The sequence below is a fragment of the Mustelus asterias genome, chromosome 9 (assembly GCF_964213995.1).
Source record: "Mustelus asterias chromosome 9, sMusAst1.hap1.1, whole genome shotgun sequence".
NCBI classification, from domain to species: Eukaryota; Metazoa; Chordata; class Chondrichthyes; order Carcharhiniformes; family Triakidae; genus Mustelus; species Mustelus asterias.
The window spans coordinates 6,745,404-6,768,411 of record NC_135809.1 but is presented as its reverse complement, the minus strand read 5'-3'; the positions used below and the strand labels follow the sequence as shown (position 1 = coordinate 6,768,411).

At 42.6% G+C, this 23,008-nt stretch overlaps 2 protein-coding genes across 6 annotated transcripts in view; one reads left to right on the top strand and one right to left on the bottom strand.

Moving 5' to 3' along the window:
* Positions 1 to 21,259, top strand: part of cry1b (cryptochrome circadian regulator 1b) — a 35,771-nt gene extending 14,512 nt beyond the window's left edge. For 3 of the 4 annotated variants that reach the window (XM_078219565.1, XM_078219568.1, XM_078219567.1), the window contains 9 exons: positions 5,447 to 5,628; positions 7,772 to 7,860; positions 8,451 to 8,591; positions 11,111 to 11,422; positions 13,610 to 13,761; positions 14,914 to 15,116; positions 17,396 to 17,491; positions 18,594 to 18,697; positions 19,427 to 21,259. In XM_078219565.1, the coding sequence (XP_078075691.1) occupies positions 5,447 to 5,628; positions 7,772 to 7,860; positions 8,451 to 8,591; positions 11,111 to 11,422; positions 13,610 to 13,761; positions 14,914 to 15,116; positions 17,396 to 17,491; positions 18,594 to 18,697 (1,279 nt within the window). In that variant the 3' untranslated portion in view covers positions 19,427 to 21,259. The remainder of the gene's footprint in view (positions 1 to 5,446; positions 5,629 to 7,771; positions 7,861 to 8,450; positions 8,592 to 11,110; positions 11,423 to 13,609; positions 13,762 to 14,913; positions 15,117 to 17,395; positions 17,492 to 18,593; positions 18,698 to 19,426) is intronic. The other variant, XM_078219566.1, reaches the window with a different exon arrangement.
* Positions 1 to 23,008, bottom strand: part of ric8b (RIC8 guanine nucleotide exchange factor B) — a 470,590-nt gene that overhangs the window by 127,340 nt on the left and 320,242 nt on the right. The gene's annotated exons all lie outside the window — the stretch shown is intronic.

Here is a 23,008-nt window from a genome sequence, read left to right as displayed (position 1 = left end):
AATCCTCTCCAACAACTTCCCTACCACGGACGTCAAGCTCACCGGCCTATAATTTCCTGGGTTATCCCTGCTACCCTTCTTAAACAACGGGACCACATTCGCTATCCTCCAATCCTCAGGGACCTCACCCGTGTCCAAAGAAGCGACAAAGATTTCCGTCAGAGGCCCAGCAATTTCCTCTCTCGTCTCCCTGAGCAGTCGAGGATAGATGCCATCAGGCCCTGGGGCTTTGTCAGTTTTAATGTTCCCTAAAAAACCTAACACTTCCTCTCTCGTAATGGAGATTTTCTCTAACGGGTCAACACCTCCCTCCGAGACACTCCCGGTTAACACGCCCCTCTCCTTCGTGAATACCGATGCAAAGTATTCATTTAGGATCTCCCCTATTCCCTTGGGTTCTAAGCATAATTCCCCTCCTTTGTCCCTGAGAGGTCCGATTTTCTCCCTGACAACTCTTTTGTTCCTAACGTATGAATAGAATGCCTTAGGATTCTCCTTAATCCTGCCTGCCAAGAACATCTCGTGCCCTCTTTTTGCCCTTCTAACTCCCCGTTTGAGATCTTTCCTACTCTCTCTGTATTCCTCCAGAGCTCCATCTGTTTTCAGTTGCCTGGACTTAACGTACGCCTCCCTTTTCATTTTAATCAGATCCTCAATTTCCCTGGTTATCCACGGCTCTCGAATCCTACCTTTCCTATCTTTCCTTTTTACAGGCACATGCCTATCCTGCAGCCTTATCAATAGTTCCTTAAAAGACTCCCACATGCCAGACGCGGACTTACCCTCGAACATCCTCTCCCAATCAACATCCACCAATTCCTGCCTAATCCGGCTATAGTCAGCCTTCCCCCAATTTAGCACCCTGCCCGTAGGACAGCACTCATCCTTGTCCATTACTATCCTAAAGTTAACAGAGTTGTGGTCACTATTTGCCACATGTTCCCCTACCGAAACTTTGACGACCTGACCGGGCTCATTTCCCAGAACTAGGTCCAGTATAGCCCCCTCTCTAGTCGGGCTATCTACATACTGTTCCAAAGAACCTTCCAGTACGCATTTTACAAATTCCTCCCCGTCCGGTCCCCCAGCTCTAAGCACTTTCCAGTCTGTGCCAGGGAAATTAAAGTCCCCCACTACAACAACCCTATTTTTTCTGCACCTATCCAGAATCTCCTGACATATCCTTTCCTCCACTTCCCGTGGGCTGTTGGGTGGTCTGTAGTACACCCCCAGCATAGTGACTGCACCCTTCCTGTTTCTGAGTTCCACCCACAGCGACTCAGTACATGACCCCTCTAAGTTGTCTACCCTCTGCACCGCGGTAATATGCTCCTTAACTAATATCGCTACTCCCCCACCTTTTTTAGCCCCTCCTCTGTCTCGCCTAAAACACTTATACCCCGGAATATTCAGCTGCCAGTCCTGTCCTTCTTTTAACCAAGTTTCCGTCACCGCAACCACATCCAAATTCCGCACAAGCATTAAGGCCCTAAGTTCGTCTGTTTTACCCGTTACACTCCTCGCATTGAAGCAGATGCACTCCAGACCTCCAGGCCCAGTCAGGTCCTCCTCCTCCAGAGTGCTCCTCTTCTTAGCTAGCCTTGCCCTGGCCCCCAGCTCGACCCCAGCCTCAGTATTTACTGACCTCCTGTTTTGTTCCCCACCCCCCTGCCACACTAGTTTAAATCCTGCCGAAACACTCTAGCAAAACTCCCAGCCAGGATATTTGCTCCCTTCCAGTTAAGGTGTAACCCATCCTTTCTGTACAGTTGCCATCCTGACTTGAAGATTTCCCAGTTATCTATGAATTTAAAACCCTCCCTCTTGCACCAGTCCTTTAGCCACGCGTTCAACTGTAGAATCTCCCTGTTCCGAGCCTCACTTGCACTAGGCACCGGGAGCAGTCCAGAGATTGCTACACTGGAGGTCTTACTTTTTAGCCTAGCACCCAACTCCCTGAATTTCTCTCGTATGACCCCCCTGCTCTTCCTACCTACATCATTTCCCCCAATGTGTACAATCACATCCGTTTGACTACCTTCCTTTTTAAATATGCTTCCTACCCTCTCGGAGACATCCAGTACCCCGGCACCAGGGAGGCAGACTACCATCCTGGATTCTCGTTCAGTCCCACAGAAGCGCCTGTCCGTGCCTCTAACTATTGCGTCCCCCACAACTATCGCTCTCCTAAACCCCTTCTTTCCCTTCCGGACCCCTGAGCCTGTCTCCGTGGAGGCGATCTGGTCCTCGTGGCTTACCCCTGTTCATGAGCATTCCAATTGAAGCATAAAAAGTAGGAGCAGGAGGAAGCCATTTGGCCATTCTAGTGTGCTCTGCCATTCATTATGATAACGTCCAACAGGTTTATTTAGAATCACGGACTTTTGAAGCACTGCTCCTTCATCATTTCCCTGCTAATATTGATTGTCTTCAATTTCTCCCTCTCACTGAACCCTGTGTTCCCCACGTTTCTGGTATGTTATTTCTGTTCTCCATTGTGAAGACCGAACCAAAGTACGTATTTACTTGGCCAGCCATTTTGTTCCCATCATAAACTCCCCTGTTTCCAACTGTAAGGGACCTACATTTGTTTTCACTAAACTTTTCTTTTCACACCTTTCGAAACGTAAACTTATGTTTCCCACAACCTTACTCTCGTACTCTATTTTCTCCTTCTCAATCAATCTCTTGATCTTTCTTTGCTGAATTCTAAACTGCTCACAATTCTCAGGTCTGTTGTTTTTTTCTGGCCAATTTGTGTGCCCCTCCCTTGGATCTAATACTACCTCTAATTTCCCTTGGAAGCCCTGGTTCAGCCACCTTTTCTCTTTTACTTTAGCGCCAGACAGGAATAAACAATTGTTGCAATTCACCCATGTGCTATTTGAATGTTTGCCATTGCCTATCCACCATCATCCCTTTGAGTAACGTTTCCCAATCCATCATAGCAAAATCGTGCATCATACCATTGTAGTTTCCTTTATTAAGATTCAGGACCCTAGTCTCAGAATTAACTGCCCTACTCTCCATCTTGATGTAGAATTCATATTATGGTCGCTCATCCCTGAGGGGCCTCACACAACTAGATTGCCGATTATTGCTTTCTCATTGCACAATACCCAGTCTAGAATGGCCTGTTCTCTAGTCGCTTCCTCATCGTATACACTCCAGGAATTCCTCCTCTACTAATTTGATTTGCCCAGTCCAAATGCAGATTAAAGTCACCATAATGTTCCTACATTCCATGAATCTCAAATTTCCTGTTTAATCCCATGCCCGACATCACCACTACCGTTTGGGGCTCTATATACAGCTACCACTAATCTTTCATCCCCTTAATGTTTCTCAGCTCCACCCATGCAGATTCCACATCATTGGAGCTAGTATCTTTCCTCGTTAATTTCCTATTTAACCAGCAATGCAACTCTGCCATCTTTTCCTCTTCTAAATACTGACTACCTCCTGGATGTTTAATTCCCATCCCTGGTCACCCTGCAGCCACGTCCCCATAATCCCGATTATATCATACCCGTTTACATCTATTTGCATGATTAATTAATCCACTTTATTGCGAATGCTCCGTGTGTTAAGGCACAAAGCCTAAAGGCTTATCTTTTTAACATGTCTCATTCCCAGTATTTTTCACCAAGGCTCTGTTTGATTCTGGCCCTTGATTTCTCTGCCTATCGCTTTTCTTATTCCCTTTTCTGTCTTGTCCTTGATTTCCCCGCTGACTCTTTGCATAGGTTCCCATACCCCTGCTATTTGTACAGGTTCCACCTCTCTGCAGAACTGGTCCCAATGTTTCAGGAATTTGAAATCTTCCCCCTAACACCATCTTTTCAATCAGATATATCCTGCTATTTCTACTCTGACTATAGAAACCAGTTTGTACATCAAGTGTTAACTTTGTTTTCTTATAATCTTTATCCCAGCATTAAATAGTATTTGTGTATGAATAATTTTGTCAAGTTTATTTTTAAAGAGTAATGTAATGAACTTGCAGCATGTGGTTGTTGACACTAGATGCTGCTGGAGGATTTATTTTGCTCAGTTTCAGTTTCTAGAGCAAAGCAGTAGTACAATGTTGACTTACCTTTGACTTTGTTACCTTAAACTAGAAACTGGTTTGAGTGGCTCCCATTACTTAAGAAAATAGCAGGTATATCCCAACTAATAACACTAATTTGCTAATTACACTATTGTTCCTGTTTAGCAGATTGTACAAAGAGCACAGGTTGATTTCTCTAGTCTTGAAGGTATGGTATGCGAATCATTTAAAAAGTTAGAATGCATGTGAGTGCAATGGCAGACTGAATGTTGTCATTTATTGCAAGGGGAATGTAATATAAAAGTAGGGATGTTTTGCTACAGTTTTACAGGATGTTGGTGAGACAACATCTGGAGTACAAAGAAAATTACTGCACAGGAACAGGCCCTTCGGCCCTCTAAGCCTGCACCGACCATGCTGCCCAACTGAACTAAAATTCCCTACCCTTCCGGGGACCATATCCCTCTATTCCCATCCTATTCATGTATTTGGCAAGACACCCCTTAAAAGTCACTACCGTATCCACTTCCACTACCTCCCCCGGCAACGAGTTCCAGGCACCCACCACTCTGTGTAAAAAATCTGCCTCATACATCTGTTTTAAACTTTGCCCCTCGCACCTTAAACCTATGCCCCCTAGTAATTGACTCTTCCACCCTGGGAAAAAGCTTCTGACTATCCAAAAAAGCTTCTGACTATCTATTAATACTGTGTACAGTTCTGATCATCTTAAGAAAGGGTATAACTCCATTAGAAGCAGTTCAGAGAATGTTCACCTGATTCCTGATTTTGGTGCGGGGGGTATCTTATGATGAAAAAGGTTAGATAAGTTGGGCCTGTATCCACTGGAGTTCAGAAGATTGAGAGGTGATCTTATTGAAACATGTATGATCCTGAGGGGACTTGACGGATGCTGAAAGGACGTTTCCCCTTGTGGGAGAAACTAGAACTAAGGGACACAATTTAAAAATAAGGGGTCTCCCATTTAAGATGGAGATGAGGAGAATGTTTTCCTCTCAGAGGATCATTAGTCTGTGGAATTTCTACCTCAGAGTTCAGTGAGGCTGATCAGTGAACATTTTTAAGGCTGAGTTAAATAGATTCTTGATATGGGAGTCAAAGTGTATGGGGGTAGAAAGGAAGGTAGAATTGAGATGATAATTTCAAATTGTGGAGCAGGCTCAAGTGGCTGAATTTGTACGTTTATGTTATGCTATTAAACTGTTAGTAGTAGAAGTAGATCTGAATTTCCCTTTCATTAAAAATGAATGTGGTTGAATTAGTTTCTATGCTAAATATAAATTAATAATACAGAATAGAAGTTCTAGCAATTTAGTGAATTTAGATCCATCACGGCCTTGTCTCATCAGCTGTTGAATTGATTTCTTTTATCAGGATCATAGAACGCAATGGTGGCCAGCCACCTCTAACGTACAAGCATTTTCAGACACTTGTAAGCCGAATGGAATCTATGGAAATGCCTGTGGAAACAATCACTGCTGAGACCATGGGAAAATGTACAACACCTCTCCTTGATGACCATGACAAGTATGGAGTCCCATCACTGGAGGAACTAGGTATTCACCAGAAAATATTTCACAACCAATTTCTGATTGCATTCTTGAAGAGTTTAAATTAAGCTTTTTTATTTAAAGTTTACATGAGGATTCCAGCATTACAACTTGAAAGGGAAAATTGGATAAATAGTTTTAAGCAAACGAGTATGAAGGGCTATGAGGTAAGAAGGAGATTGGCATTGGATTTGCATTCTGTAGGTATGGTGGGGCGAATAGTCTCTTGGGCGGCATGGTGGCACAGTGGTTAGCACTGCTGCCTCACAGAGCCAGGGACCCAGGTTCAATTCTCGGGTTGGGTCACTGTGTGGAGTTTGCAAGTTCTCCCCGTGTCTGTGTGGGTTTTCTCCGGGTGCTCCGGTTTCCTCCCACAGTCCAAAGATGTGCAGGTTAGGTGCATTGGCCATGCTAAATTCTCCCTCAGTGTACCTGAACAAGCGCAGGAGTGTGGCGACTAGGGGATTTTCATAGTAACTTCATTGCGGTATAAATGTAATGCTACTTGTGACTAATAAATAAACTTTACTTTACTTGGCTGTAAACTCCTGTAGTGTGTTACACTTCTGATTTCCCCTTTTTTCCCCCATTTGGTGTTCCACTTACCTGTTACCATCAGCAATTTTGTTCATGCTGTGCATTTGTCAAGATATTTATCTCCTGTAGCCATGTATGTAACCTGCTCAGAGATCTTCTTGTCGCTGCTTGTTAGGAAGCATGTTCTAATGATGCAGCAGCACCTATTCTGCATCCTTTCCCACAGCAGTGACTCTGAATTGGGGGTTATGGGGGGGACCATGATACAGTACAGAATGGAGCCTGTACCACATTGCTTCCTGCATTCATATAGCCGTGCTTTCTAACTCCTACCTCCTGATACAGTGCACTATTCTTTGATGAGATAAGCAGACAGATGTTCCAGTTTACTTGGCAACACGACAAGTCCTGCTTGAGTAAGTGTATATATTGTAAGCTCTGATTTTCCCTATCGTGTTGACAAGTTTACATTTTCTGCTCTAAGAAAATATTCTATTTAGATTTGAACGATTCAGTAACAATTTACATTTATATAACACCTTTAATGTAATAAGGCATCCTGAGGTACTTTAGAAAAGAGTTAACAAACATAATTTGATATCCAATGCAAATTAATTTGCACCTGGTTAAAGGTATGCTTTGACAAAGGGTCATCTGGACTCAACGTCAGCTCTTTCCTCACCTTACAGATGCTGCCAGACCTGCTGAGATTTTCCAGCATTTTCTCTTTTAATTTGCATCTGGTGCTGTACAAGTGTTACTTTCTGATCTGGAATTGGTACATCTTGTCTCAGGAACCTAGAATAGTTTAATCACTGCACCAGGCTGAAGTTGTAAAATCCCATCTAGTTCGCTAATATCCTTTAGGGAAGGAATTTGAGAATTTTCAAAATTTGTGGATGATAAGAAACTTTGATATGTAGTCCTTTAAAAAGCATGGAACCCTGCAGAAAGTTGAGAAAGGATAGGTGGAGGACAAAGCAGATATCTTTAGTTCAGGAACGTTGGCAGAATTACAACAGAAAGATATAGAGATAAAGTAGATCCATCAGAGTATATACAGAAGAAGAATCTTGAGTGTGTACTGGAGTGTTATTACATTAAAAATGATGTCTTAATGAGGAGGTGGAGACCTTTACTTATTCAGATGGATGGAAAATGGGCTGAAGTTCAAGTTATATTACCAGTTTGTCAGTAGAATCGCGCCTGGAATGAAGCATTCGTATCCTCACATTAATGCCAAAGTAGCAAATAGTTCAGGTCTAGTCTAACTTCATAATATACCTTGGGGTTTTGGATCTCGTACCCTATCACAGCACTGATCCCTGTGGCACTCTTAAAGAGTACATATGAACTGAGTCTGATCACATCCCTAACACACCCCTCCAATAAGAGTCACTAGTTAGTGAGACAGAGCCATGACCATGTTTTAAAAAAAAAAATTCATCATTAATCCAGAGACAATGAGATGAACTGTGACTCCAATCCCATCAAGTCTAAGATCAGCAAAGACTGGAGATCAAAGTGACACTGCGGACCCCTAGAAATCCTTTTTTATTGATTTATATCTAAAGCAGGAGTTCATTTTTTAACCATGCTTTTCTATTCTTAGGCTTTGACACAGAAGGTCTCCCTTCAGCTGTGTGGCCGGGCGGTGAAACAGAGGCTCTGATACGATTAGAAAGACATTTGGAGAGAAAAGTAAGAAACAACCTTGCTGCAAAAAAACCCCAAAAACAATGGAAGCTATGGGTGAAAAATTACAAATGATAAGATAAGCCTGCAGTGGATACATTTAGAATCCCTTTGGTTGCACGTTTGACTGAATGATGTAAGAGTAATGAAGGATCATGATGGGTGTTTGTATCAATAACATCACATCTTTTCTATTTTGTGCTTTCTTTATGCTCTGTGTATAAGATGGCCGCCACATAAACAGATCATTAGATTTGTCAGCCTGTTTTCTGTTTGAATTGCTGGCACGTTATTGCTATTGCTGCCAGTCAATAAAAAACATTTTCGGCAGTGAAGTACTGGCTCTCTTTTCAGAAGTGGGTGTCACTGGAAATGTTATTAACATCTGTAGGCCGTCTCCCAGACGTAGATTGAAAATGTTGTTGCAGTGCTATAAAATGATTAGTTTATTTGAATGTGACTGGCGATTGAACATATTTTGCCTGCATTCCTCGAGCTGGTGACTTAAGTGCCCTGCGCATTTCTCCAGGAAACAAAACCTTAGCAGTAGAATTATTTAGCAGACCTTTCCAATGGTTTTTTTCTTCCTTTTTCAGGCCTGGGTGGCAAACTTCGAAAGACCACGAATGAACTCCACTTCACTTCTTGCGAGCCCCGCTGGGCTAAGTCCATACCTGCGATTTGGTTGTTTGTCATGTCGTCTGTTTTACTTTAAGCTAACCGACTTGTATAAAAAGGTACGGCTTGTAAGGATGTACCTGAATTGTCTTTGAAATGCCCAAAGCAATTTTTCCAACCGAAAGTCAAATGGGAAGTGCATGAAGTCAATCATGTTGTCAGTTGTATGCCCTGCAACAGTGAATTTCCATATTTATTCAGCTTCCTCCAAAACAACCAGGCTGATTGATATTCTGGAGAAGCTACTTGGTAAATAATACCCCCAGTGATGTTTCTGATGTTAGTACGTGCCATCGTCAGACAGAGCTGGCCCACATTGTACTCTGAAATATAAAGATCTTGTATATGTTATTTTGACCTTTAACACAGAGGAAACAATACTGTATGCCTTCTGTGCAGGAAAATAAGCAGTGTGGAAGATATACCATAATCAGAGAATGGGGAAGGCCAATTTGTTTATTCCATTGACAAGTAGAGCAGCAACATAGAGTAAGCTTAGTTTCCAGAAGACCACTGGCTATGGGTGATAATGCCTTTGCTGGATCTGTCCTTATAGCTGGTCTCTGTGCCTGTCTCTATCCTCTTGCATTGGTTGATTAATCTACAACTATGTAACAGTCCTGAATGCAGAAAGCAAAATTACCTACCTTATGTGGTTGCCTTGATGAATTAAGATGTATTCTTCACATTGGCTTTGACAAAGGGTCGTCTGGACTCGAAACGTCAGCTCTTTTCTCTCCTTATGATGCTGCCAGACCTGCTGAGATTTTCCAGCATTTTCTCTCTTTGACTCGTCTTTAGTCTTGCAGCAAGTGTACGCAGTACTATTCTGTCATCTTGCTCTTCCTGCCTGATGTTATCTGACATTGGCAGGTACATATAGTAAAAGTGTCCAACCAGAATACTGTAGCTGGTTCACCTCCAGCAGGGATGCATCGTTGAAAATTATTATTTACAAACTTTTTGTACATTAAAGAACATTGGCAAGATTTTTTTCTTTGGCAGCTGGTGGTTTTCTTATATAAACGTACAAATTGAGAGCAGGAGTAGGCCCAATGGCCCTTCAAGCCTGCTCCACCATTCAGTAAAATCATGGCTAATCTGATTTATGGCCTCAACTCCACTTTCCTTCCTAACCCCTATATACTGTGACTCCCTTGTCAATCAACAATCTACCTAACTCTACTTAAAAATATTAATTGATCCGGCCTTCTACTGCTCTCTGGGGAATAGAATTCCACAGACTCATGACCTTCTGAGAGAAAACATCTCTTCTCCATCTTAAATGGGAGACCTCTTATTTTTAAGTTGTGTCCCCTAGTTCACAAGAGGAAGCATCCTATTAAGATCCGCCATGTCAAGTCCCCTTAGGATCTTGTGTTTCAATAAGATCTCTCGTACATTTAAACTCCAATGGTTACAACCTATCCAATCTTTCCTCATAAGATAATTTGATTTGATTTATTATTCTCACATGTATTAGCATACAGTGAAAAGTATTGTTTCTTGCGTGCTATACAGACAAAGCATACCGTTCATTGAGATGGAAAGGAGTGAGTGCAGAATGTAGCTAGGGGATAGAGAAAGATCAACTTAATGCAAGGTAGGTCCATTCAAAAGTCTGACAGCAGCAGGGAAGAAGCTGTTCTTGAGTCGGTTGGTGCGTGACCTCAGACTTTTGTATCTTTTTCCCGACGGAAGAAGGTGGACGAGAGAATGTCCGGGGTGTGTGGGGTCCTTAATTATGCTGGCTGCTTTGCCGAGGCAGCGGGAGGTGTAGACAGAGTCAATGGATGGGAGGCTGGTTTGCGTGATGGATTGGGCTACATTCACGACCTTTTGTAGTTCCTTGCGGTCTTGGGCAGAGCAGGGGCCATACCAAGCTGTGATCCAACCAGAAAGAATGCTTTCCACAGTGCATCTGTAAAAGTTGGTGAGATAATCCCCTCATTGCAGAAATCAGTCGAGTGAACCTTCTCTGAACTGCTTTGAATGCAATTATGTCCTTTCTTAAATAAGGAGACAGAAACTGTACATGGTACTCTGGATGTGGTCTCACCAATACCCTATTACAAAACTGTAGCAAAACATTCCTACTACCTAACTTTTACAGTCCATCAATAATGCTATCAATAAGCAACAAGTGTAATGTTTACCACTCCATTTATTCTGCATTGGGACCATGCAGTATATGTTTGAGTCTGATTAATTTTTGGGAGGGGGATTCATTGGGTGCTAGAGATCCATTATTTGCAAACACACATTTGAATCAAAATCAGAATAAGGATCCTTAAAGAGCCAAGAAACTCCCAGAGAGTTGGATTAAGTTTAAATAGCGGGAATAAGCTCAGTCTCTGTTGGTCTCAACCCTGCTACAGTGATGCTGGCAGACAAAAGGAAATTGGGCAGGAATCTGATAAGGATACTGGTTGGCATAGCGGCCATGGTATTGGAAATGGAAAATTGAATGTCAGTCTCCTCATTGGTGGCAACTATAATTGACTTTACACAAGTGTACCGTTCCTGATGGTGAAATTATTATGCACATGTTGACAATTTTCCCCTCCTTTCTCAACAGGTGAAGAAAAACAGCTCCCCTCCATTGTCTCTCTATGGGCAGCTGTTGTGGCGTGAATTCTTCTACGCAGCAGCAACCAACAACCCCAGGTTTGATAAAATGGAGGGAAATCCTATTTGTGTTCAGGTTCCGTGGGACCGAAATCCTGAAGCTTTGGCTAAGTGGGCAGAAGGGAGGACGGGATTTCCTTGGATCGATGCTATAATGACCCAGCTGCGTCAAGAAGGATGGATCCATCATTTAGCCCGCCATGCAGTGGCGTGCTTTTTGACGAGAGGTGATCTCTGGATTAGCTGGGAAGAAGGAATGAAGGTGACTGAATTCTAGTGGAATGTAAAGTTGGGTTTTCTATTCTATTACAGCTGATGACAGTTGGGGGAATGCATTGTTGCCCGTTAGTTATCTGTCTGAAGTCACTTGTAACTTACATTACAGATGTTCTTGCAGTAATTTCAGATTTCATTTTGTTTAATCCAATTTTCTCTGCTGAAAGCTGTGTATTTCGTGTTGGGATTTGGTTCCAGTGTATTGATAACCCTGTAATTTGCCCAATTGTAATTATTCTTGTGATGACCAATGAGGACACATGCCAGGATTTGGCCTTTCTTCCCACTCCTTGATTGATCGGACCACGTTTTTTTTGTAATTTCAAGACGTTAATTCAGTTTCTGTATTTATTTATATGCTGATTGCAAAGAACTCAGTCCAACAGGTTTTCTTGAGTTTAAACACAAAGGTGATAGTTTTTATTGAGCTAAAAACCCACCCATTCTTTGTTTTAAAACCACTTTGTCGCCCTGTCATGCCACACACGAAGATTCAATGATAAAAGGTAGAAAAATATAGGGAGTTTACTGTTTGTGTCCTTTGCTGGTGTTCGTGATTGAGGCAGATTTCTTTCTGTGGTGGTCTTGAAATTCCAGTGTCATTGAGACCAATGTAAACTGGAATTTTTGAAGACAGTCTTTTTTTAAAAATGTAATCTGTCTTTTCCAAAAGTCAATGTAATTGTCCCTAAGGTTCCTTTTGATTGATATTCCCTCTTTCTGTGATGACTTCCAAAATGTAGGGTCTTGACCTTGAGGGAGAAGGGAGAGGGCTGTTGTTCCCAATCGATTGGCAGATTTCTTCTAGACTGCTCTTTAGCAGCTTGGTGGTGTAATAAAAGACATTTCTAGTCACATGACCTCTCTCCGCATAGTGAATTGGGAATTTCTCAGAAGGTAATTGATTAGCTTGTGTTTGGACAGACCCTGGCTATCGCTATCATCCGGTGATTCATTTCTTTAATATCCCAGCCATCTCTTCTGAATGGACAATTCTTCCCTGTGACAATCTAGGAAGGAGCCCTATATAGCCATTGTCCCAGTGGACTTTCTGTCTCTGCCTGAAAAGTAGCTTTATAGAAATGCAAATGATGAGAGCCAGTACAGTTTCAGTTCACCTTTTGAAGTAATTCTTGCCATTAGCAAGTATGAAATTCCATATGAGATTGTTTTGGCATGTCCTAATTGAAACCTACATCAGAAACTTCTTGAAGCTGCCCAACTAGTAATGCCTGAGATTTCAGACGACTTGTGGCAGCCATCTTAAGTCAGTGTCTTTGTTTTTCAAAGTCCTTTTAAAGCAGTTCAATATATATTTGACCAACTGATGAAATCATGTAATAATGTCACACATGCTCGCGTCTCATCATCATGACATTCTTCAAATCTAAACCTTGAGTGATTGTTGACAGGCTGTTTGACCATGTGGGGCATCACAGCCTAACTAGTGCTGTTTAAAGGAGCAACCCCATCTGCAGAGCCTACAGCAGGTCCCTGGGTATAGAACCTAGTTCACATTTTGACTGATTTCAACACTCTCCCCACTACTCCCAGATCGGCTCACAGGACAGGTCATCAAGTTATGCAAAATATTGGACTGAGAAACCAATTAAAGTTGTATCTCAGCAGGTCTGGCAGCATCTGTAAGGAGAGAAAAGAGCTGACGTTTCGAGTCCAGATGACCCTTTGTCAAAGCTGGTGGTGTCATGTTAGCTTTGACAAAGGGTCATCTGGACTCGAAACATCAGCTCTTTTCTCTCCTTACAGATGCTGCCAGATCTGCTGAGATTTTCCAGCATTTTCTCTTTTGGTTTCAGATTCCAGCATCTACAGTAATTTGCTTTTATAAAGTTGTATCTTACTGAAACCTTGAAGAAGCACTCACTTTGAAGAGTTCCTAAGTGTGAAAACTGGGTTTCCTAAATGTTAGTGTTTTGAAAGTTTCACTAAAGTTAGAATAAAATTTAATAATTTTTTGCTCTTCTAATGCAGAGTTCTAAATTGTAATGTGCAAGATGATTCTCTGACTAAATCAACAACACAAAACTCAGTACCATGAGTTCCAATATTGCAAACTTTACTGTTAATATAAAAAAACATTCCTGGGCAAAACACTGCTGCTGCTGCTCCAGATTTCGCTCTTTGTTGAAGGAACGCCTTGTTGTTTCTGTAGGTATTTGAAGAGTTATTACTGGATGCTGACTGGAGTGTAAATGCTGGTAGTTGGATGTGGCTCTCCTCCAGCTCCTTTTTCCAACAGTTTTTTCATTGCTACTGTCCTGTGGGTTTTGGACGTAGAACTGACTGTAATGGAGATTATATCAGGTACTTCATTCATATCTGTTCTGAGGTAGAAAAATATTTAATGAGCGTCATCTGTGGCTGTTTGCATGACATCCTAGTTTACACAAACTTGGCTCATGGAAGTCCCTTAGCAAATCTTCCCTGCCTGGCTATGCCTTCCACAATCTTCACACCCAAGCCTCCTGCAGTGGTGATGGTGTGATCCTTATCAACAAGTTAGTCACACTTTGATCTCTTTCACCATCTCCTCTCACACTTCACCTCTGTTGAACGTCTCTCCTATAAAATACCAGTTATCGCCCATTCCTCTCCAAGATCAGCCTTCTTAGTTCCAACTAAATTACTCCTTATCCTCAGTCATACATTTTTAGTTTTTCTTCTCCATCCTTGGAATTCACTGCTTTCCTCTCCTCACTTTTTTCACTCTATAATCTCTCCTACTCATGTTCACAGCCAGCTCCGTGATCTTGTTATCTATCCCCTTGGTACCTCGATTCTTGTGATCGTGATCATTGACAAGGCCAGGCATCTGTGCTTTCCTCCTCTGGTATGGTTATAATGGAGTCTATAGTTGTATCTGGTATATCAGTGGACCAAGTTTCAGTATCTCTCCTATCATTGGGGTGGCACGGTGGCACAGTAGTCAGCACTGCTGTCTCACAGCACCAGCGACCCAGGTTCAATTCCCGGGTTGGGTCATTGTCTGTGCGGAGTCTGCACATTCTCCCCATGTCTGCGTGGGTTTCCTCCAGGTGCTCCAGTTTCCTCCCACAGTCTGAAAGACGTGCTGGTTAGGTGCATTAGCCATGCTAAATTCTCCCTCAGTGTACCCGAACAGGTGCCGGAGTGTGGCGACTAGGAGATTTTCACAGTGACATCACTGCAGACATTAATACGTAAACTTAAATATGTCAGCAAATGTTCTACTACCTACGATTATTCTTTTTTTTAACACTGAATACAACCCAGCTTGCACCTAATTAACCCATCCACTGGGAAAGTCGACCTAGAATGCATGATTTCATATTTTGTTGAATTACTTTTTAACATTTTATACTTGAATCACTGTACCATTTTTAAAAGTATTTTTATTTAGATTGTACATTTTTAACATGATGTGCAAGTTGAATGGTTGTTGGCATTCTGCTGTGCATGTGCTTGTTGTATTTTCAGGCGATATCTTCCAGTCCTCCGAGGCTTTCCTGCCAAATATATCCATGATCCCTGGAATGCTCCAGAGAGTGTACAGAAAGCTGCAAAATGCATCATTGGTGTCCATTATCCAAAACCCATGGTGAACCATGCTGAAGCTAGTCGCCTGAATATTGAACGAATGAAGCAGATTTACCAGCAATTTTCCCGTTACAGAGGCCTGGGTGAGGGAGAAATAACTTTGCATAGTCTGTTTTTCTTTCCTTTAAAGATAGTAGTACAATCACCTGCATTTTTCTTTTCCATTTTCATGTACAGAAATATGTCTTTAGGCTAGAGTGCAAGGACTGGCGAGAGGTGGTGGAAGAATGCTTAGGAAAGGAGGCAATACAGTAGTACAGTTAAAGACATGGGTTCATTACTGTATGAGCAGTGAGTTTGGTCCAGTGGCCAAGCTGTTTAAATTAGCAGGGAATCATTTAACTCCCTTGTTTCTGCTGGGGAACTTTAAATACAATAACTTGGAGGCTCTGATATTTCTGATATTGAAATGTGTCGGCCTAATCTTATGCCAAACGCTCTCGGGTGTAGATTCATAGATGTTTACAGCACGGAAGGAGGCCATTCAGCCCATTTTATCCATGCTGGTCAGCAAAGATCTAGTCCCATTTTCGAGCGCTTGGTTTATGGCCCTGGAGGTCATGGTACCGCAAATGAGATAATTTATTAAGAGTTGGCAGCTGATACCTAACAGCTTGAGGATAATTATCAGGCAAAGACCATCTGTAACCGACACCATGCTGGCTTTATATCATTCACACATAACATTAAGTGGAAGAAACAGCCAAATCTCATAATCTTCTTGGGGCATATATGCATCCTAGGACACTTGGCACTGTCCTGATCAGTGACACCAAACTCCAGAGCTGTTAATTGTTAAGCAATCTCCTCCTCGTTCCACCTTTCTATCAACTGAGGTTTGCAAATTGAATCTTGATTAATCACTACTATTCCTAATGGGAACGTGTTCTGATCCTACAGTTTGTGTACTCGTCTCTCAAACTCCTTAACACCTATTCTTAGCATCCATTGACTCTGTCTACATTTCCCGCTGCCTCAGCAAAGCAGCCAGCATAATCAAGGACCCCACGTACCCCGGACATTCTCTCTTCCACCTTCTTCCATCAGGAAAAAGATACAAAAGTCTGAGGTCACGTACCAACCGACTCCAGAACAACTTCTTTCCTGCTGCCATCAGACTTTTGAATGGACCTACCTCGCATTTAAGTTGATCTTTCTCTACACCCTAGCTATGACTGCAACACTACGTTCTGCAGTCTCTCGTTTCCTTCTCTATGAACGGTATGCTCTGTATAGCATGCAAGAAACAATACTTTTCACTGTATGCTAATACATGTGACAATAATAAATCAAAATCTTAAGTACATGTTATAATCACTCCATTAGCTCACTGGGTTAGATCCAGCAGTTTAACAGCCCTACTTGATTTGGGATAAGATATTGTTGTCTCTTTGTTCTGTCCATTTTAGGATGATAGACTTTTATATTGACTATATACTGATGACATGCAGGCACGTCCTTTTGACCGCTTTGATTCCAAAGTGTTAGGAAAGGTAACTTCCAAGCAATAGCCAGGAAATTATATTCCTTGCTACTGTCACCTCGTGATTGGAAAGTTCCTCTGCCCATTCTGCACCGCTCTTTAGAGCTCTTTTAAAATGTGGGGTTGTTCATTGGCAATATCTTTAAAACTGATGTATGGAGCAGTCTATATTTCTTAGCTTTGATCTGTGGCCGGATTCGATCTCCCCATGCAAGTGCCTTCAACCTAACTATTACTGTGTCAATCTCGAGGGCACGTATCGATATCAAATAAAAAAATAGATTAGTTACCTTTTATGGTTTTTATTTTTCACTCTGAAGCATTCTCTGTAAATAGTGCTTCACTGGCCCTTCTTCAAGCCAGACTTCAGGGACCCACTTCTCTTCCGTAATAAAGGCAAGATTTTTATACCACACAGGAAACAGGAATGCCACATTGAGGGATACTCACCCTCAGATCCAAATATCTTGAAGGGAGATTGTCCATTTGTTTATTTATTAGTTACAAGTAGGCCTACATTAACATTGCAATGAAGTTACTGTGAAATTCCCCTAGTCGCCACACTCTGGTGCCTGTTCGGGTCAATGCACCCTAACCAGCTCGTCTTTCAGACTGTGGGAGGAAACTGGAGCACCCGAAGGAAACCCATGCAGACACAGGGAGAACGTGCAAACTCCACACAGACAGTGACCCAAGCCAGGAATTGAACCCGGGTCCCTGACGCTGTGAAGCAACAGGGCTAACCACTGTGCCACCGTGCCGCCCCTAAGTAGAATACAAGTCACAGAAAACATTGCCTTCCCTCTTGTTTAACATTTTATATTATACAGAAATTAGATAAATGGACAACTTTATTTATAATGTTTAACCTGTTTTTAGGTCTTCTCGCGTCAGTGCCTTCTAACCCGAATGCAAGTGGCAGACCTATGGGATGTTCCCCAGCAGAGAGCACACATGGATTCAATAGTGTAACAGGTAGATAACCCAGCTCAAAGGTGATTGAAGTTGTTTTTTGGGTGGGAAGGCAGTTGCAGAGGGGGATGGGGAGGTATGCAAATGGAGGCATATTGTCATTTAGTAGTACAGAACTTGAGTATTGCTGGAAAAAGACCTTTTTGTCAAAGCTTTTCATCTTGCACTCATCAGGACAATTCACAAGAATACCAATATCAGAGCATACAACATTGATTCTGATTGGAAGTGATGTTGCCATGGAGAATACACCGTGGTGGTGACTTACTCTCTTGATGAGTGCAAGACGAAAAGCTTAGGAAAGAAAAGGTCTATTTTTTCAGCAATACTCAGGTGGGGATTGAGGCGTCCAGAACCCTCCAAAAATGTCTCGAGTCCAAGCTAAGAGTCGCGGACTTTTGGAGGTTTCCGACTGACTTCCCTGGATAGTTACCCAGAAAATATGGGACAGAAACTATGTCCAAGCCCTGGGTAACTATACAACCGACATCCCTGACTCACAATGACATCCCCAGCCACCCTACCCCCCGCGCCACTCTCAAATCTCTTGCTCCTCTACCCCTGAGCTCTGTGACTCCCCCCCCAATATGCCACCCTACCCAGCTGGTACCCATTTCACATACACACATTCACTAACACAGTGAAGAGCGATGGAATTACCCAGTGTTTTTCACTGTTAGTGAATGAAGACTTTCCAAAATAGGACAACTGTGCTATAGAAAGAGGGTGTCTTGGCTTTCCCTGAGGATTCTGCCGATGAAGAAGGATTCCCAGATTTCTGAAGGGGCCTGGTTTGCAAGTCCAGGCCAGAAATGCAGAATTCCGGTACTATGTAAAATAAAATGGCAGCAAATGGCATTCTGATGGTGGTTATTACTCCGCGGAAGATTGGGCCTCACATTCCTTGTACATGCAGCTGATCATGCCGCAGGCTGCTTCACAAATAAATGTGGACAAGGGCACAGTGTCTGATTTACACAGTGAGACTTCCAGCTTGTTCATGTTTTATGTGATAAAAGTACAAACCAAATACTGAAGAGATGTTTTGTACATTTGAAAATAAGATTGCTTTTTAATGCAAGTTACTGAGTGCTTTACATTTCAGGGAGGAATTGCTTGAGCAGCAGCCCAAGCTCTGGAAAACAGCCCAATCCTAGGGAAGAAATGCCAGGAATAGGGCCTAAAGTTCAGAGGCAGAGCAGTGACTAGGTAAGGACATACAGACAGGCACTAGTGATACTTCGGGGAGCCAGTGGTACTGTCGCTAGACTAGTAATCCAGAGACCTAGAGTAATGCTCTGGTGACCTGGGTTCAAATCCGACGACGGAAGATGGTGAAATTGGAACTAAAAATCTAATAACTATTGTCAAGTGTTTTAAAAACCTATCTGGTTCATTAATGTCCTTTGGGGAAGGAAACCAGCCATCCTTACCCAGTCTGGCCTACATGTGACTCCAGAGCCACAGCAATGTGATTGACTCTTAAATACCCTCAGGGATGGGCAATAAATGCTGGCCCAGCCAGCGACGCCCACATCCCTTGAATGACTAAAAAAAGCAGACATGGATGTCACGACAAGAGAGGCTGTTGTCCTTCATGGCCCTAATTATATTGTATCGAAACCAGACTGTTCCCACATCCCTTCATCCAACTACCCAACACAGTGTAAGTGTTGACGTGGATGGATGGGATTAATTGAGACTTGGCTTCCTATCAGTTGGGTGCTAAGTCAAGGAGAATAGTGAAATTGGAATGCTTTTCTGGATCTGTATCTATTGAAATTGAGTGCAACTGATAAGTTTTAAAAAGTCTCAATATCTTATGGTGAAAAGAATTACTGTTGAATTTAACATTTTAGAAATTATTTTCAGATGTCTCACAGAACCAAGTCAACAGTTGGCCCCGATACACTGCTAAATTCAATCTTTATTTTTCAGCACACTTGGAAACAAGGAGGGAAAATAAAAGGTTACATTTGGAAGATACAGTTGGGAAAGATTTCAGCGCAGACTGAACAACCTCGACATTTATTTGATAGAAAATGAACGATCTGAATTATAAGAACATAAGAACATAAGAAATAGGAGCAGGAGTAGGCCATCTAGCCCCTCGAGCCTGCCCCGCCATTCAATAAGATCATGGCTGATCTGAAGTGGATCAGTTCCACTTACCCGCCTGATCCCTATAACCCCGAATTCCCTTACTGAATGGAAAGGAATGAATTAGAAAAACATTTTGCAAATGCTGGAAATGTTTACAAGTTCAGCAAAGATGATGTTGCAAGACTGGAGTGAGAGGTCATTTAAAATCTCCTGTAAATAATTAATTTGAATTTCTTGTGTTCAGTCCTGTAAATTATTGATAGCATGTTTAGTTTTAGACATATTTTTATAATATTCCATCCACATACAATATTTAAATGTTTAGCATTAGATTTTGTAAATAAAAAGTGCAGTTGCTACGAGTTGTGTAACTGATTGTGCCATCTTTATTCGGGTATCTGCCTTTGTTCCTCATAGTTGAGCCCATTCTTCCTGTCAGTCAGACTCAAGTATAAACCTGGACCAAACAAAATGATGCGTGGACCCTCGAACTGTTGGAAGTACTCTCACTAAAAATACTCTCCAAGGATTGGATTTTTAACTCCCGCCAGGGTCTGGAACAGAGGCAGACGAGTGTGGAATTTCCCACTCAGCCTCCAACAATATGCCTTGATGCGCTGAAATGACCAACCTGCAAGCAACAGGTAGCCAATTCACCAAATTCAGGGTCCATTAAGGCTTGTTGAGAGAGGCTGACTGGGATTTTCCAGTTGGCCTGCAGGTCTCCAAAGGTGGAGGGAGACAGACCAGTCTCTAAAGGCAGCTGCCCAGTGGCAAATCTGTGAGAGGAGGGGATAGCACACCTGACAGGTCTGCTTGGGGGGCAGCTGAAATGGCAGGGCACCCTGTAGAGGGGTTTGCTCCCTAAAATGGTGGCCTGGCTAATGAACTTTTTTTTAATTGAAGGCCCTCTCTTTTGAAGGCCCTCTCCTCACTTATTTGCCATGGCATCCTGCTGCTGCTTCCAAGCTGAAAGGCCTCCTACACACCCTGCAGATTTGAGAGCCCACCTGTTGTGATAGTAAACCACAATCTCTGGCCTTTGGCCACTTTGGGGAAAATCATAGGTGAGTGAGTGTTCCCCACACAGTGTGGACTTCTGGCCCCCATTTCAGCCTGTCAGTGTGGTCCTGAAACCTGCAGAAAAATCCTGGCATTGGTGTCAAAAACTCACGTGGAAGACAGATACAGTCACGATTGTTGAGTCAGCGGACTGAGTAACAAACCAACGCCAATCCCAGAGAGCTTCACAGGAGCATTATAAAGCAAAATTTAACACAGAGCAACTAATCAGACTCCCTTACCCTAGTACTGAGTTAGTACTAATTGTCAGTCAAGAAGTCTATCAATGTAATGACAGTAGGAGGGTTGGAGAGGCAGGGCTGAGCATGTATTTGAAAACTGTCATATTTCAGGCTATAATTAGAGGGATTCTGGGTGACGCGTAGGTAAACAGACAAGAGGGCGTGCTCAGGCTAGAGTTGAATACAGCCAGTTTCTAAATTATTCAAGACTAAAAAATACATTAATGTTTCAAGTTATGATTCTCATCAGAACAACAAGACCTGCACCAATTCTATCCTTTAAATATTTTGTTGTGCCTGGCCAAATGACCAAAATGAGGAACATAAACTGGAGTTTTAAGAAATAAATGGAATAAAGAATTGTACTGATGTGTTTGTTTCTGTTTCTCAGTCTCATGTGCGTTTATGATGGTGACTTTCGCCTGATCAGTTGTAGCCTGACAGGGATCAAGACGATATGATAGGCTGGGTGAGGAGAGAACAGGCTGTCAGATGGGAAAGTTAAAAAGAACCAGGACTCACTCATTTGTGAATATCAAAACTAATCCTTCTGTTCTGCCTGATTTAGAAGCTTTCCATGTTTATGTATTTCATAGAATCCCTAAAGTGCAGAAAGAGGCCATTTGGTCGATCGTGCCTGCACCGACAACAATCTCACCCAAGCCCTATCCCTGTGACCCCCACCCCACGTATTTACCATGACACTAAGGGGCGATTTAGCATGGCCAATCCACCTAACCTGCACATCTTTGGACTGTGGGAGGAAACTGGAGCACCCGGAGAAAACCCACGCAGGCATTGGGAGAACGTGCAAACTCCACACAGTTACTCAAGGTTGGAATTTATTTGAATAATAAAAATAATAGAGATCTTTTACAAAAGCAAAATCGTGCTGGAAATCTGAAATAAAAACAATGGAAAATGCCAGAAATACTCAGATGAGCAGGAGCTGTAGAGAGGAACAGTTGATCTATTGGGTTCACAATGAAGCTACATTTTTATTGTCAAGTGTGTAGAAGGTGTGAATTCCCCCCCCCCCCCCATGTTTGTTGCTATTGAGTTTAAATGCTGCATAAAGTGATCTAAGTAAGAAGTTTAACAACACCAGGTTAAAGTCCAACAGGTTTATTTGGTAGCAAAAGCCACAAAATAATAACTCAAGACATATAAAGTTGGCAAATGCTCCAACAAATCTATTCCTGTACCCCATAATCATAGAATCCCCAGTGCAGAAGGAGACCATTCAGCCCATAGAGTCTGCACCAACAACAATCCCACCCAGACCCCATCCTTGTAACCCCAAGTAATTGCCTGACACAAAGGGGCAATCCCACCCAGACCTGTTCCCCTTAACCCCAAGTATTTACCCCGCTAATACCCCTAACCAACACTTCTTGGGACACTAAGGAGCAATTTACCATGGCCAATCCACCTAACCTGCACATCTTTTGAGGTGTTGATTGGGTCTAGCAAAAAGATTTGTAGGAACGTGACTGACAAAAGTTTGAATTGGTGGTCTGGTGGAATATTTCCCACGCTCCTGGATGAGTCAAGCTGTATATACAAAAAATTAAGTCAAAATATGTAGAACAGAGCAATTGGACTCAGCTGATATCCCAACCACTGGAACCATGTCCACACTCTCCATTATGGGAAAACCAGGGCTGTAGTATGTACAGTGTGCAGGAAGCTCTGTAACCACTACCCAAAATACAACATTTCCCTCTAGAGACCTCCACCAGCCCAAAGAGCAGCTGCATCCAACGGCCATGGGAACACCATGGCTTCCAAGTCACACCATCCTGATTTGGAAATATATTGTCATTCCTTCATCACTGGATCAAATCCTGGAACTCCCTGTCAGGCATCACAGTGTAAATCAGGACATTGCAGGGCCTGCAGTGGTTCAAGATGGCAAATCACCATCACTAGATCAGCTTCATGGGAATTTGACTGAACTGAACACAGAGCAACTTAATCAGGGACTAGGTTCCACTCCAAACTCCCAACAGGAGAGTGCAGACTGTGGGCAGCAGAATAATTGGCAGCCCTGACCACTGCAGAGAGGGGCATCTCCCAATAGCAGGCACTTCAATCCCTTGAGTCTGCTCTG